Below are 12,853 nucleotides of genomic sequence, written 5' to 3' on the forward strand. Positions count from 1 at the left end.
AGACTTAAATAGATACTTTGGAATAGTAGGTACATGAGTGGCCCACAAGCAGAGGAAAAGATGCTCAACGTCATGAGGCGTGAGGGAAACGCAAACAAAACCACGTTACAAAGACAAAATGAAACACGTTGGATACCACTTCACACCCACCAGAACAGATATAATCAAAAACAGAGATAGAATCAGTGTTGACAGGATGTGGAGAAACCGGCACCCACCTGCCCTGCACTGCTGGGGGTGTGATGATGCGGCCACTTCGAATACAGCGTGGCAGCTCCTCAAGAGGTTAAGGACAGAGGACCATAGGACCCAGGAGTTTCAGTCCCAGAAAGAGGCCCAGAAGAACCGGAAACAGACGTTTAAACAAAAATTTGTTCACGAATATTTATCGCAGCACTGATGAGCTTCCCAGGGGTTGCTAGTGGTAAAGAATTCGCCTGCCGATGCAGGAGATGCAGGTTCGATCCCCGGGTCGGGAAAATCCCCTGGAGAAGGAAATGACAACCCACTCCAGTGTTCTCATCTGGAGAATCCCATGGACAGGGGGAGCCTGGTGGGCTAGAGCCCGTGGGGTCGCAAAGAGTCGGATATGCCTAAGCGACTGACACACCCCTTATACTCAAAATAGCCAAAACATGGAAGCAACTCAATGTCTGTCAGTGGAAGAATGGATGGATCAAACTGTATCAAACAGTGTAACAAAAAGGGATGAAGAGCTGACACCGCTACAGCACAGATGACCCTTGCCGTCATTACACTAGGTGACAGCAGACAGTCACAGAAGGCCATAGCCTGGCCAGGACGTGTGTATAAAGTGTCGGGAACAGGCGAGCCCGTGGAGACTGAGAGGAACGGGCGGTTGCCAGGAGGCTGGGGGAAAAGAGGAGAGTGCAGAGTGACTCCGTAATGGTACACGAGTTTCCATCCGGGGCGATGAGAAGGTTCCGGAAGTTGGTTGTGGTTCCAGAACACTGCAAATGTACTTAATGCCACCGCATTTTATAATTTTAAATGGTACATTTTACATCCCATGTTTTTACAATAAAAAAGCCACAATGCTGCTGGATCTCCACCCAAGATGCATTGATTTGGCTGGTCCGGGTGTGACGTAAGACCTTTCCAAGTTCCCAGCGTTCCTGCTCCCTGGGGAGAGAGATTGCTGTCTGGCAGAGAGGCTGATTTGCCCAGGGGGTCACACAGTATGTGTTCAAGTGAGTCACAGGTTTGCCCCCTTCTTCCAGCGCCGGCTGCTTCTTTGGCAACGAAGTGAGGGGCAGTGCTGAGTCCTGTGGTCCCGGCGACACGGATACCTCCTGGGAGGTCCCTGGCCCTGCCTCCAGCCCAGCTGGGGTGCATGGGAAGGAGTCCAAGAAAGGGCCCAGCCATGCAACTGCCAACTTTCCAGAGGCCACCGACCTCTCCTCGCTGACGCTCCTCCCGCTGGGCCTAGAGGAGCCTGACAGCGCGGACTGCCACGCGCTGTGGGCCTGGGTGTCTGGCGGAGGCTGTGCTGTGGAGGCCCACACCACCCTCAAGTGGTTCACCACCCAGTCAGGTAAGCACAGCTGCCCAGTGCCACAGACGGGGCTCGGGGGGATCTGGAGCAAGCCTGGCGCCCCCACCGTGCTCAGTCCCATCTTTCTGGAGCGTTCCGCGACCAGTCAGGCAGTCGGAAAGAAGGGCATTGGCCTGGCGCCCCTCCCTTCCCCGTCCCAGCAGGGGCGGCCATCTCATGCTGACGTTTGGGGGACACCTGCTTCCCCACCAGGGTGAATGATGGCAGGGAGGGGCTCACAGGACATTTCACAGAGATGCTAGCCTAGCCTTCCAGAAAGAAAGGGCCGGCTCTGGGCTGCCGCCCGGCCCTGAAGCTGTGCTGGCTGGCAGGCCTGTGCCCCTCGGTGCAGACGCTCTCGCTGTCCATCACACCGGCCCAGACGGCCGCCTGGCGGAAGCAGATCTTCCAGCAGCTCACGGAAAGGACCAAGCGGGAGCTAGAGAACTTCCAGCACTACGAGCAGGCGGTGGAGCAGGTGCGTGGTGCCTGAGGCACTTCCTCCAGCAGGCATCCATTAAGCGCCTGCTGTATGCCCGCCCTGAGGAGAGTTGTGTGCGGCCCCACTGTGCTCCTGGCCCAGAGGACCTGGCCCCGTCTTGGCTGGTGTGGGTCCCCGCGTTGGGCACAGAACTGCCCGGGGCCTCAGTTTCCCCACCCTGTGCAGCGGGTAGCAGGTGCTGATCCCCAGACTCACAGAACGCCCTGGCTTGGGGCCTGGCCCCGGGCGGGTGTCTGATGATGTCACTTTTGGCCTTAGGATGAAGTGGGGGGGCAGTGCCCCTGAGGCAACGAAGGGAGCAGGGTGGCCCTGGGGTGCCGGCTGCGGGGCTGGAGTGTGGGGCCCCCTGGGGCCCGCCTGTGACTCCGTCCCACTGTGCTCCCGGCTCTGCTCCAGTCTGTGTGGGTGAAGACTGGGGCCCTGCAGTGGTGGTGTGACTGGAAACCCCACAAGTGGATGGACGTCCACGTAGCCCTGGAGCAGCTCACGGGCCACGATGGGGCTCAGGACAGCATCCTCTTCATCTACTACGTGGTCCATGAGGAGAAGAAGGTGGGCGGGGCGTCGTGGGGGGCGGGGCGGGGCGTCGTGGAGGGGCGGGGGCGGGGCGTCGTGGAGGGGCGGGGGCGGGGCGTCGTGGGGGCGGGGGCGGGGCGTCGTGGGGGCGGGGGCGGGGCGTCGTGGGGGGCGGGGGCGGCGCCTCGTGGAGGGGTGGGAGAGGTGGGGGGGGAGGGGTTGCTGTGTCTAGGGGAGGTGTCTTCCAGGAGGGAAAGGAGCTGGTGGCCGCATCCGGGGAGTTGGGGCAGCGTGTGCAGGCCCTCGAGTTCCAGAGGAGGGAGCAGGTCCTGGCGGCAGAGTCAACCTGCCACCAGGGCTGGGGTTTGAACCAAATCAATCCGGTTCTAAACATCAAAAAGGTCACTCAGGTTTCTGCTCAGGAGCGAGCCCCCACAGTGACCATGCCTCCCACCCCGCATGGAGCCCCACCGTTCTGGGGAACCCAAGGCCCTCTGTCCCTGCTCCCCCCACGGCGCCGGGGCTCCACCCAGGGTCCCGCTGACCCCCACCCTCTGCATGCAGTACATCCACGTGTTCCTCAACGAGGTGACGGCGCTGGTCCCCGTGTTCAGTGAGGCCAAGCACTCCTTCGCCCTGTACACCCCCGAGAGAACGCGGCAGAGGTGGCCCGTGCGCCTTGCCGCTGCCACTGAGCAGGACATGAGCGACTGGGTAAGCAGGCGGGGGTCCCTTGGGCAGGGGTGGGGGCCCCCGTCTTGGGGCCAGCCCGGCCTCGCTGACCCGCCTCCCCCCCTTGCCAGCTCACCCTGCTCAACCTGTCCTGCTGCGAGAGCCGGAGGGTGCACGGCCGCCCCTCCCCGCAGGCCATCTGGTCCGTCACCTGCAAGGGGGACATCTTTGTGAGCGAGCCCGGTCCAGACCTCGAGGGCCCTGAGCGCCGGCTGCCCTGTGACCAGATGTGGGTTGGCTGCACCCGACCGGCCTGGGGGCTGGGGGCTGGGGGCTGGGGGCTGGGAGCTGGGGGCTGGCCTGATCCCAGATCTGGGTTCCCGCCAGCCTGGCCTGTGCAAGGACCCCAAGGGGGCATCAGGAACCTGGTGGGGCTGGGGGGTGAGGCAGGTGTGGCCCCCAGGTGGCATTTAAAGCCACGAGGTGGAGTGAGGCCCCCCAGGGGGGCAGCGTGAGTGGAGTCCCGGGACACAGGTCTCCGACTGTGTCCTGCCACTGCCCCCCGGTCACCCAGAGCCCATGAGGACTGGGGGCACGTGGGTGAGGCTGGGCCCACACAGTAGCGAGAAGGCATGTTTCCCACCCTCTGCTTGTCCACTCCTGGTGGCCCTGTGTGCCCGGGGCCCAGACAAGCCCCGCTGCTGACAGTGCAGGGCCTCCGCCCTCAGGAGGCCACCCGGGTGGCCACACACCCCGCATCCAGGAGACTGTGCCCGCCCACACGGTGGCTCACCCTGCTCTGCCATGACCCGCCCCGACCTGGGGTGTGGGAACTCGGGTTGCCGACCTCAGCTCCCCACAACTGTCCCCATTACCCACACAGCTCCACGGACAGGGACTCCTAAAGGCCCTGCCCACTGCAGGTCTGACCAGCTCCTGCGCCCGCTCTGGGCCCCCTTTGCTGGTTAATCCCCCTGGGGAAGCCGAGCAGGTTCCCTCATCCTCAGTCGCGTCCATCACCGGAGACCAAAGCTGAGTCAAACGGGAGCCCTGGCAGGCCGCAGAGGGAGGGGATGAGGCTGGAGAGACCTGCAGGACACGTCCCCCCCCTCACGCTACAGGTTCTGGCGGCAGATAGGCGGCCACCTGCGGGTGGTGGAAGCCAACAGCCGGGGCGTGGTGTGGGGCATCGGCTACAACCACACGGCCTGGGTCTACACGGGTGGCTACGGCGGAGGCTGCTTCCAAGGTGAAGGTGGGCCCTGCTCCCCTGGGCCCACCCCGCTCTAATCCCTGGCTGGCTTCCCTGCCCCCGTGCTGACGCTCGTTTGACGGGTGACCTTCACCTCTGCCAACCTCCACGTCCTGGGGCCAAAGCACACGGCGCAAGCCCACAAAGGCCTGGCCTCCAACAAGCCTTCCTGGGCACCCATGGCTGAGCCGGAGACCGTGCAGGTTTCAGGACAGCTGCCAGAACCACAGTCTCTTGATTCCCAGGCCTAATTCCAGTCCCTCTTTAGAGGGGGCCGTGCCTTAGGGGGTGAGAGCTTGCTGAACCCCCATGAGCTCCCTGCGTCCCAGAGGCAGGGATAAATGGAGGCAGAAGCAAACCCTGAAACGGGACATTTCACGCCCTGGCCCACACGCCCCACAGTGAGGGTGGCTACTCTGTGGAACTGTGGTCTACTGAGACCGCTGGAACACACGTCTACACAGGCTTAATGGCATCCCTGTTTGTGAGGCAGGAATTCCCTCTGTCCCCGTCTTACAGGTTCGTGGGGGTCGTGTGAGGGGTCCGAGGCACCTTTGTTAGTAAGGAGTTGGGGGGGCCCTCATACCTGCCAGGTGCCAGGTAAGTGAGATGGAAGGGGGAAGAGGCTGAGAGGCTGCGGCAGAAAAGTGGCAGGTTCTCCTCCCCCCAGGAAGAGAGAAACCCGAGCCAGCCAGCCCACCAAGCCCTCCAGGGCTGCCTGCCTGCCTGCTCTCACCTGGCTGGGCGGGCAGCAGGTGTGGCTTAGGTCTGACCACCTCCTCTCCCCCCAGGCCTGGCCAGCAGCACCAGCAATGTCTTCACACAGTGGGATGTGAAGTGTGTCCACATCTACGAGAACCAGCGCTGGAACCCTGTCACAGGCTACACCAGCAGGTACGCCACGTGGGCGCTTGCGGAAGCAGGGCCCAGTTGGACAGCCGCGTCCCGAGCAGCGGGAGAGCTGGCGTCCGGCCCCCAACGTGGAACTAACTAGATCCGACTGGCTACACAGGATTTTTCCCCCATGAATCTTTGAGTGTAACATATTTTAAAAACTCACTTATGGGCAGCATAACATATATCAAGCTCATGAAATGTGCATATACATAGATGCGGTGAGATGTGTCTGTCGAAGTACACGTAGACATACATAGATATATCCACATATATCACCGTGTATATGTTTCACCGGGCTAAGTCGCTTCAGTCGTGTCCGACTCTGCAACCCCATGGACTGTAGCCTGCCAGGCGCCTTTGTCCATGGGATTCTCCGGGCAAGAATACTGGAGTGGGTTGCCGTGCTCTCCTCCAGAGGATCTTCCTGACCCGGGGACTGAACTCACATCTACTCCTGCACTGGCAGGTGGGTTCTTTACCACCAGCGCCATCTGGGAAGCCTGTATATTACTGACTTATCAGAAACCAAACCCCAACATAATCACTACCAGGGTCAAGAAATAGAACACGGCCACCCCCTCCCCGTCCCATCTGGTGCTCTTTTTTTAGTTGGGGGAGGGGAGTAATTTAACTTTTTAAAAAAGTGTTGCTTAATGGAAGCTACTGAGGACATTGTAACCTCCACCAAAAATTATTTTAATTCTCCAGACATGAGGCTTTGGGACAGAGAGTCAGTGGCACTGTGTTTGGGACAGAAGTGGAGACACTCTAGAAAAGCTAGATCGCATGCCTCTTCTTAGTTCCTGCCCTCTCAGCATAGAAACATGTTTCTCACACTGTTCTTGGGATATGTTCTTTTGCTTGTTTTAGAAAGTAAATAAGTAGCAGTATTTCTCAGCCCTTAAAGCTGTAGTGTGAGTTCCAGCGGCCAGAGCAGCCTTATCTAAGTTCAGCGTTGGGGAGCCTCCCGGGAAGACTTTGCCCTGTGCGTCTCTCCTTTCCACTGGTCCTGTTATAATAAAACTACAAGAGTTCTCTCCTAAGTAGAGAGTTTTTCTGAGTTCTGTGAGTCATTCTAGCAAATTATCAAGTCTGAGGTAGTGGGAGTCCTACAGCCTGTAGTCAGTCAGTCAGAAGCCCTGTGTGAAGGGAGGCGGTTTTGCTGGGGACTGTGTCCTTTACCTTGTGGGGACCTAGTGGTGTTGCAGTACACCCAGTTGATGTTGGAATTGCCAGTTCTCCGAAGTGGGTGTACCCATCCACACCCTCGGCAGCAGGGCACGCCCCCACATTTTTGCTGTTTTTGTGTGTTGCAGCCATCTTGGTGACCATGAAGTAGTGTCTTCTGTTTCCAGTTGCTGTCTCCTGGCAACTAAATGGGCAAAGGGCCTGTCACATACATGGCACTTGGATACACTTTCCTTTGTAAAATGCCCCTTCGAGTCCTTGTCATGTGTTTTGGTTGGATGAGCTTTTTATTGATTTGCCAGTACTCTTTACATATGAAGGTATGAGCCCTTTGTTACATATTCACTCTATAAGCAGTAACTTTTAATTATTAAATGTAGTCCAATGATGATCTTTTTTTACATAACAATAGAAAGTTAAGTTGCTCAGTCTTGGTGTCTGACTCTTTGCTACCTCATGGACTGTGTAGTCTACTCTAGCCATGGGATTCTCCAGGCAAGAATACTGGAGTGGGTTGCCATTTCCTTCTCCAGGGGATCTTCCTGACCCAGGGATCGAACCCAAGCCTCCCACATTGCAGGCAGACACTTTAACCTCTGAGCCACAAACCCTCTTAAGAAATCTCATTAACCCTAAGGGGATAAATACCTCCTCCTATCTCTGGAACAGCAGTCAGCAGACCTTTTCTATAAAGGACCAGACAGTAAACAGTTCAAGTGTGGTGGGCCTCAGGGTGTCTGTCACAGCAGCTCACTCTGCAGCTGTCTCTTGAAAGCAGTCACAGAAACAAATAAGCATCACTGTCTCCATGAGATGTTTCATCTGGACACAAATTTGAATTGCATATAATTTTCACTTGTCATAAAGCGTTGTCCTTTTTTTCCCAACCATTTAAAAATGTAAAAACCAGCCTTTTCTTGTAGTCTGTGCTGACAGTTGTGATTAGGCCCCTGGGACATGATTGGTCCAGCTTGTTCCAGAAGCTTTACTCCTCTGTCTTATCCGCTTAGGTCTAGAACCCCCTCACCCGTACTTAGTATGTTGTGAGGTAGGCATCAAGTGTTATTGGTCTTTTACTATCCAGTGACCAAACCATTTATTGGAGACTATCCTTCTCCCTTGCATCACAACAGCCATCTTTGTTCTAACTCGGCTGTTCATTTATGTAGATCTTTAAATTTTATGTATTTACTGGCTGTGCTTGGATCCTGGTTGCTGCACTGACTTTCTCTAGTTGTGGTGAGCAGGGCTACTCTTCATTGTGGTGCAGACTTCTCACTGCGGTAGCTTCTCTTGTTGTAGAGCCCAGGCTAGAGGCACATGGGCTTCAGTAGTTGTGGTTAAGTGGATTCAGTTGCCCCATGGCATGTGGAATCTTCCCACAGCAGGGATCAAACCCCTGTCCTGTGCATTGGCAGGATTCTTAACCACTGGACCCCCAAGGAAGTCCTGTGTAGATCTTTTCAATAACATTTTGTGATTTTCTATGAGACGAGGGTCTTGATATCTTAAAAATGGTATTTTTATATTTTTATATGGTTCATATTTTTGATACTAGGATAACTGGCACAAACTTTTAAAAATTTCCTTTCTTTTCAAATTGATGAAAAGTAACACAAAGAATAAAAACTCTGGTCCCACTAACCAGATAGCAGCCACTTTCAGCGTTTCAGTGTTCTTCTACTTGTCCCTGTATGCCTGCGTCTGCTGGTGGTGGGGGCAGCAAGGGGGACAGTCAGGCACGTAGAGATGGTGGGTGACAGCCTCCCGACTCCATCCCTGAGGGTGGACAGGCTTATCTAACCTCTCCTCAGTCGTGGATGTGTGGACCGTTTGTGACCTTTCATACAGACAGTTTAAAGGGTTTCCTCATGTGTAAATATTTGGTCTCTCTGTTCTTCTCAGGAAATCAGGGTTTGAGCTCTTCCAAGGCAGCTTATACACACTGCCTACATGTGTTCTGGAAACCTCTGCCTCAGCTGTGTAGGGTCCACACAGGGTGCTGGCCTGCCTGCCTCTGCCCTTCTTCCTCACTCGCTCCTTGGTCCTTGGGCTCCCACAGGGTCAGAGCCACCCGGGGAGACCACCCTGCACTGTGTGTGCTGGGAGTGTCAGTCAGGCAGTGTGGCTGTAACAAAACACCACGGGCTAATAGCTTCAACAGCAGGCGTCCATCCTCTAGGTTCCAGAGGCCTTGGCGTCTGAGCCAGGTGTCAGCAGGTCTCTTTCCCATGAGGGCCGTGGAGAGGATCTGTTCCAGTCTCCCTCCTGGGTCCAGGGGCCTCGGCTAGTGGTGGCATCACTTAGTCATTACATGGCCTTCTCCTGGTCTTCACATCAGCTTCCTGATTTGGAAAGCTTGAATCCAAGTCTCCCCTTTCATAAGGATGCTGTCATGATGGAGTAGAGCCCACTCAGTAACTGTCTCATCTCAGCCAAGCCCTCTGCAGAGACCCCCTTTCCAAATTAGGTCACGCTCACAGGACACGACCACACACAACGCAAGAGAAGGGGGGTGGGGTCCACAGGCCCCAGGTGGGTGGGCTGGCTGGCTGGTGTCTGGAGCCCCTGTTTCTGCCCACCCCACCCCACCCCACAGGAGATGCAGGCACCTGGGTGGCGGGCGGTGGCTGTGCTGCGTTCCCCTCCGGTGTCACCTTACCCTTCGTGTCCCACGCAGGGGTCTGCCCACCGACCGGTACATGTGGAGTGACGCCACGGGCCTGCAGGAGTGCACCAAGGCCAGCATGAAGCCCCCGTCCCTGCAGTGGACCTGGGTGAGCTCCGGGCTGCGGGTGGGGCAGAGGTTGCAGTAGGGGGTCTGCCCACACCGACCCGCCTGTTCCTCCAGGTTTCTGACTGGTTCGTGGATTTCAGCGTCCCCGGTGGCACAGACCCGGAGGGGTGGCAGTACGCCAGTGACTTCCCCGCGTGAGCGTCTCTCTCTCTCTGTGGGCAGGGGCCCTCAGGGGGGCTGGGGCTCCGAGTGTCAGGCCTGGTGAAGTCAGGCGAAGCCCCTCCACCCTGCCCAGTGGCACAGGCCCTTCACGGTACACAAGTCACGTTCAGATGGAGGACGGAGCCGAGAAAGACAGAGCCAGAGCCTGAGCTGAGGCTTCTAAGCAGATGACGTCTGGCGGGGAGGAGGTTTATCCTGATCTGAGCCTTCCCTTTGACCTCAAGCCCTGAACTTGACTGCTCCCAGAAGAGCGCGCGATACGAGGCCTGGGATGGGGAGGGCTCAGAGGCCCCTTAGCTAGAAACCACCACGCCTCTCCAGGTAGCTGCCATGTCCTGGCCTCAGTGAGGTCCCAGCCCCAGGGAGACCCTGACCACACTCCCGAGGGAGGCCTGGGTGGGGCTGGAGGTCCCTGAAGCAGGAGGATGGTGTCCTATGTTACCTGCTGCCCCTGCTTAGCTCACACTGAGGCCCCAGGAGAAGGAATGAGTGTGTAGCATTGCTTTCTAGAAAATTCCACAGAATGGTGCTGACTTCAGCTTCTTCCTCTTTCAGCTCTTACCACAAGTACAAAACCATGAAGGATTTCGTCAGGAGAAGGTGCTGGGCCAGGTGAGAAGGCAGGTAACTGGGGGGTGTGGCCGCGCCCCTCCCTGCTGGGCCTCACTCCCTGTGGAAGAAAAGGGGAATTTACAACTGGGGAGGAGAAAACAGGATCAAAATAAATGTCAGCCCAGGAAGTGCCCCCGGGCACCCAGGGCTGTTTCTGAAGGGTTTGTTTTCAAGAACAAATAAGAGAAATGTCATTGGCAGGGCCCGCAGGATCCTAGGGGGTGGGGGTAGGGGGCTGGGTTGGAGTGGTGCCAAGGCAGGTCAGACAGCACAGGAGAGTGGTGCCCACTGGGTCCTCCCGGGGTCAGGGGTCTGGTCTAGCTGCCCCTTCTGTCCAGAGCAGCTGGCTCTGGGGCTCCCACCACCACCAGGGTGACCGGGGCTTTGCTCTCTCTGCCGCTCAGAAAGTGCAAGCTGGTGACCAGCGGGCCCTGGCTGGAGGTGACCTCCGTGGCCCTCAGCGACGTGTCCATCATCCCCGAGAGCCCGGGCGCCCACGGGAGCGGGTTGAACATCGCGCTCTGGGCCATCAGTGACAAGGGGGACGTGCTGTGCCGTCTGGGTGTGTCCGAGCTCAACCCCGAGGTGGGCACCCGGTGGGGGAACCCAGGGTCTGCCCAGCCCGCCAGCACCCTCAGGGCTCGGGCGGATTCTTACAGAGACACGCCTCCGCCGTGGAGTAGGGCTGGGCTCTGGCCTCCCCGGGCCTGCCCAGGCGGGTCCCTGGGCCCGGCAGACACCGCACGGGGCCCGAGGGGGTCTCTAGGCCTGCGGGCACTTGGAGCTGACGTCGAGGCTGGCGTAAGGAGCCGTCCGCCCTGGGGCCGGGCGGGCGACAGGCGGGACCGGGCCGCCCTGAGCGTCCCTCCTTCGCCTCAGGGCTTCTGCTGGATGCACGTGGGCACCGACCAGCCCTTCACCTCCGTCTCCATCGGCGCCTGCTACCAGGTGTGGGCCGTGGCGAGGGACGGCTCCGCCTTCTACCGCAGCTCCGTGTCCCCCTCCAGGCCCAACGGTGAGAGCCCGCGCCTCAGGCGGACGCCCTGCGCCCGCCGCCGCCGCCATGTTGTGTCGAGCGCCAGCGGGCGGGTACGGCTACTTCCGCTTCCGGGGGAAGCCGGTTGACGGGTCTCCGTTTGACTCAACAAGCATTTACTGAGTACCGCCTATGAACCGGGCATGAGGCCAGGCTGGGCTACCCCCAGAGTCCACGCCCCCTCTGCTGGGATGACCCAGGGGTGGTCATCCGGTGACGGGGCTGTACTTCACCACCCTCGGCTTCCTGCCTCTTAGGGGACCTTCCTGGGCGCCCCCCTGGCCCATCCACCGTGTCCGCCTTGACTGCCCCCCAGGAGCGAAGGCCAGGCAGGCTTGTTCTTGGCTGGACATCTGGACAGCGTCCGGCACAAGGATTGCTGGGTGGGTGGTGGCTGGCTCATCCGTGCCCTCCACCTGGAGCAGTGGGTTCGCACAGCAGCCTATGGCTGGGTTTCCACCGCATGCCTGGCCGGGCACCTTCCTGTCCCTGTTAGGGCCAGCAGCCCATCAGAAGCTGCCACAGCCTTGGGAAGACCCCGGGCAGGCCAGGGCATTGAAGAGACAGCAGGACCTAGGTCAGCTCCCGCTGGGCCCTGTCACCAGTGTGGTCCGCCTGGTCTGGGGACAGAGGTTGGCTGCACCCGCTTGACCCCGCGAGCTGCAGAAAAGGCCAGGTGTGCTGGGGGCACCTGGGTGACAGGTGTGGTGCTTCCAGGTCCCATCTCAGCCCATCTCCCACCGCAGGCGACTGCTGGTACCACATCCCACCTCCTCCCAAACAGAGGTTGAAGCAGGTGTCCGTGGGGCACACCTCGGTGTTCGCCTTGGATGAAAATGGCAAGTGGCTTCTGATTCCCCTGGGAGGAGGTTCCCTGAGCACCCCAATGAGATGAGACCAGACCGTTGCCCACCAAAGCCCCAGCATGAGACCTTCATGAGCCCCGCGAGAGCTGCCAGTTTGAGGTCGGCCTCCCCACAGGCCCTCCCCAGAGTCATGCAGGGTGGGGAGCACCAGTCCCTCCTCCCCAGGTGCTCAGGCCTGCCTGCGCCTCGGGCACGGAGCACAGCGCCACAGCCCAGGAGCATCTTCTAGATGGTGCCACCCAGGCCTGAGACTCGGAGTTCACCTGCCTGGCCTGGACCATCCCTGCCCCTTACCCCAGGCCACCTCTGAGCGGCTCTGCCCGCGCCCTTTCCTGGCCTGTCATTGTCACAGATGAGCAAGGCGAGGAGCTGGCACCCAACCTTCTTATTCCAGCCCAAGTCACTGTGTCATTTAAAGAACTCCTTGTCCTCAGGTTCTCATGCGTGGACAGAGGACGAGGGTGCCAGCCCAGTCCAGCACGAGAATGATGTAGCGGGGTGCAGGCAGGCCTGGGAGGGCAGGGCCGGCCCAGGCTGCGGGCCGATGTAGAGAGAGACCCTGCCCACCCGTCTTCTCGGTCAGACCTCCCAGCTGCACAGACCCTGCGGGGGGTCCGGACGCTCAGGGTCTCACACCAGTTTCTCACTGACGTTTCTCTCCTAGGGAACCTGTGGTACCGCCAGGGGGTCACGCCCAGCCACCCGCAGGGCGACAGCTGGGAGCACGTGTCCAACAATGTGCGCCACGTGTCTGTGGGGCCCCTGGACCAGGTCTGGGGAGATGGGGATGGAGGGTGG

The 12,853-nt window shown here is 59.0% G+C and overlaps 1 protein-coding gene across 3 annotated transcripts in view; it reads left to right on the forward strand.

Annotated features, from left to right (window-relative positions):
• Positions 1–12,853, forward strand: part of TECPR1 (tectonin beta-propeller repeat containing 1) — a 28,797-nt gene that overhangs the window by 14,067 nt on the left and 1,877 nt on the right. The window contains exons 10-23 of one of the 3 annotated variants that reach the window (XM_018040720.1): positions 1,242–1,555; positions 1,888–2,033; positions 2,454–2,609; positions 3,138–3,287; positions 3,377–3,534; positions 4,367–4,500; positions 5,289–5,391; positions 9,263–9,359; positions 9,434–9,513; positions 10,097–10,153; positions 10,558–10,738; positions 11,033–11,168; positions 11,936–12,028; positions 12,720–12,826. In XM_018040720.1, the coding sequence (XP_017896209.1) occupies positions 1,242–1,555; positions 1,888–2,033; positions 2,454–2,609; positions 3,138–3,287; positions 3,377–3,534; positions 4,367–4,500; positions 5,289–5,391; positions 9,263–9,359; positions 9,434–9,513; positions 10,097–10,153; positions 10,558–10,738; positions 11,033–11,168; positions 11,936–12,028; positions 12,720–12,826 (1,912 nt within the window). Of the gene's footprint in view, positions 1–1,241; positions 1,556–1,887; positions 2,034–2,453; positions 2,610–3,137; positions 3,288–3,376; positions 3,535–4,366; positions 4,501–5,288; positions 5,392–9,262; positions 9,360–9,433; positions 9,514–10,096; positions 10,154–10,557; positions 10,739–11,032; positions 11,169–11,906; positions 12,029–12,719; positions 12,827–12,853 lie in introns of those variants that run through there. The other 2 variants (XM_018040721.1, XM_018040722.1) reach the window with 2 other exon arrangements.

The sequence above is a fragment of the Capra hircus genome, chromosome 25 (genome assembly GCF_001704415.2).
Source record: "Capra hircus breed San Clemente chromosome 25, ASM170441v1, whole genome shotgun sequence".
Taxonomy (NCBI): domain Eukaryota; kingdom Metazoa; phylum Chordata; class Mammalia; order Artiodactyla; family Bovidae; genus Capra; species Capra hircus.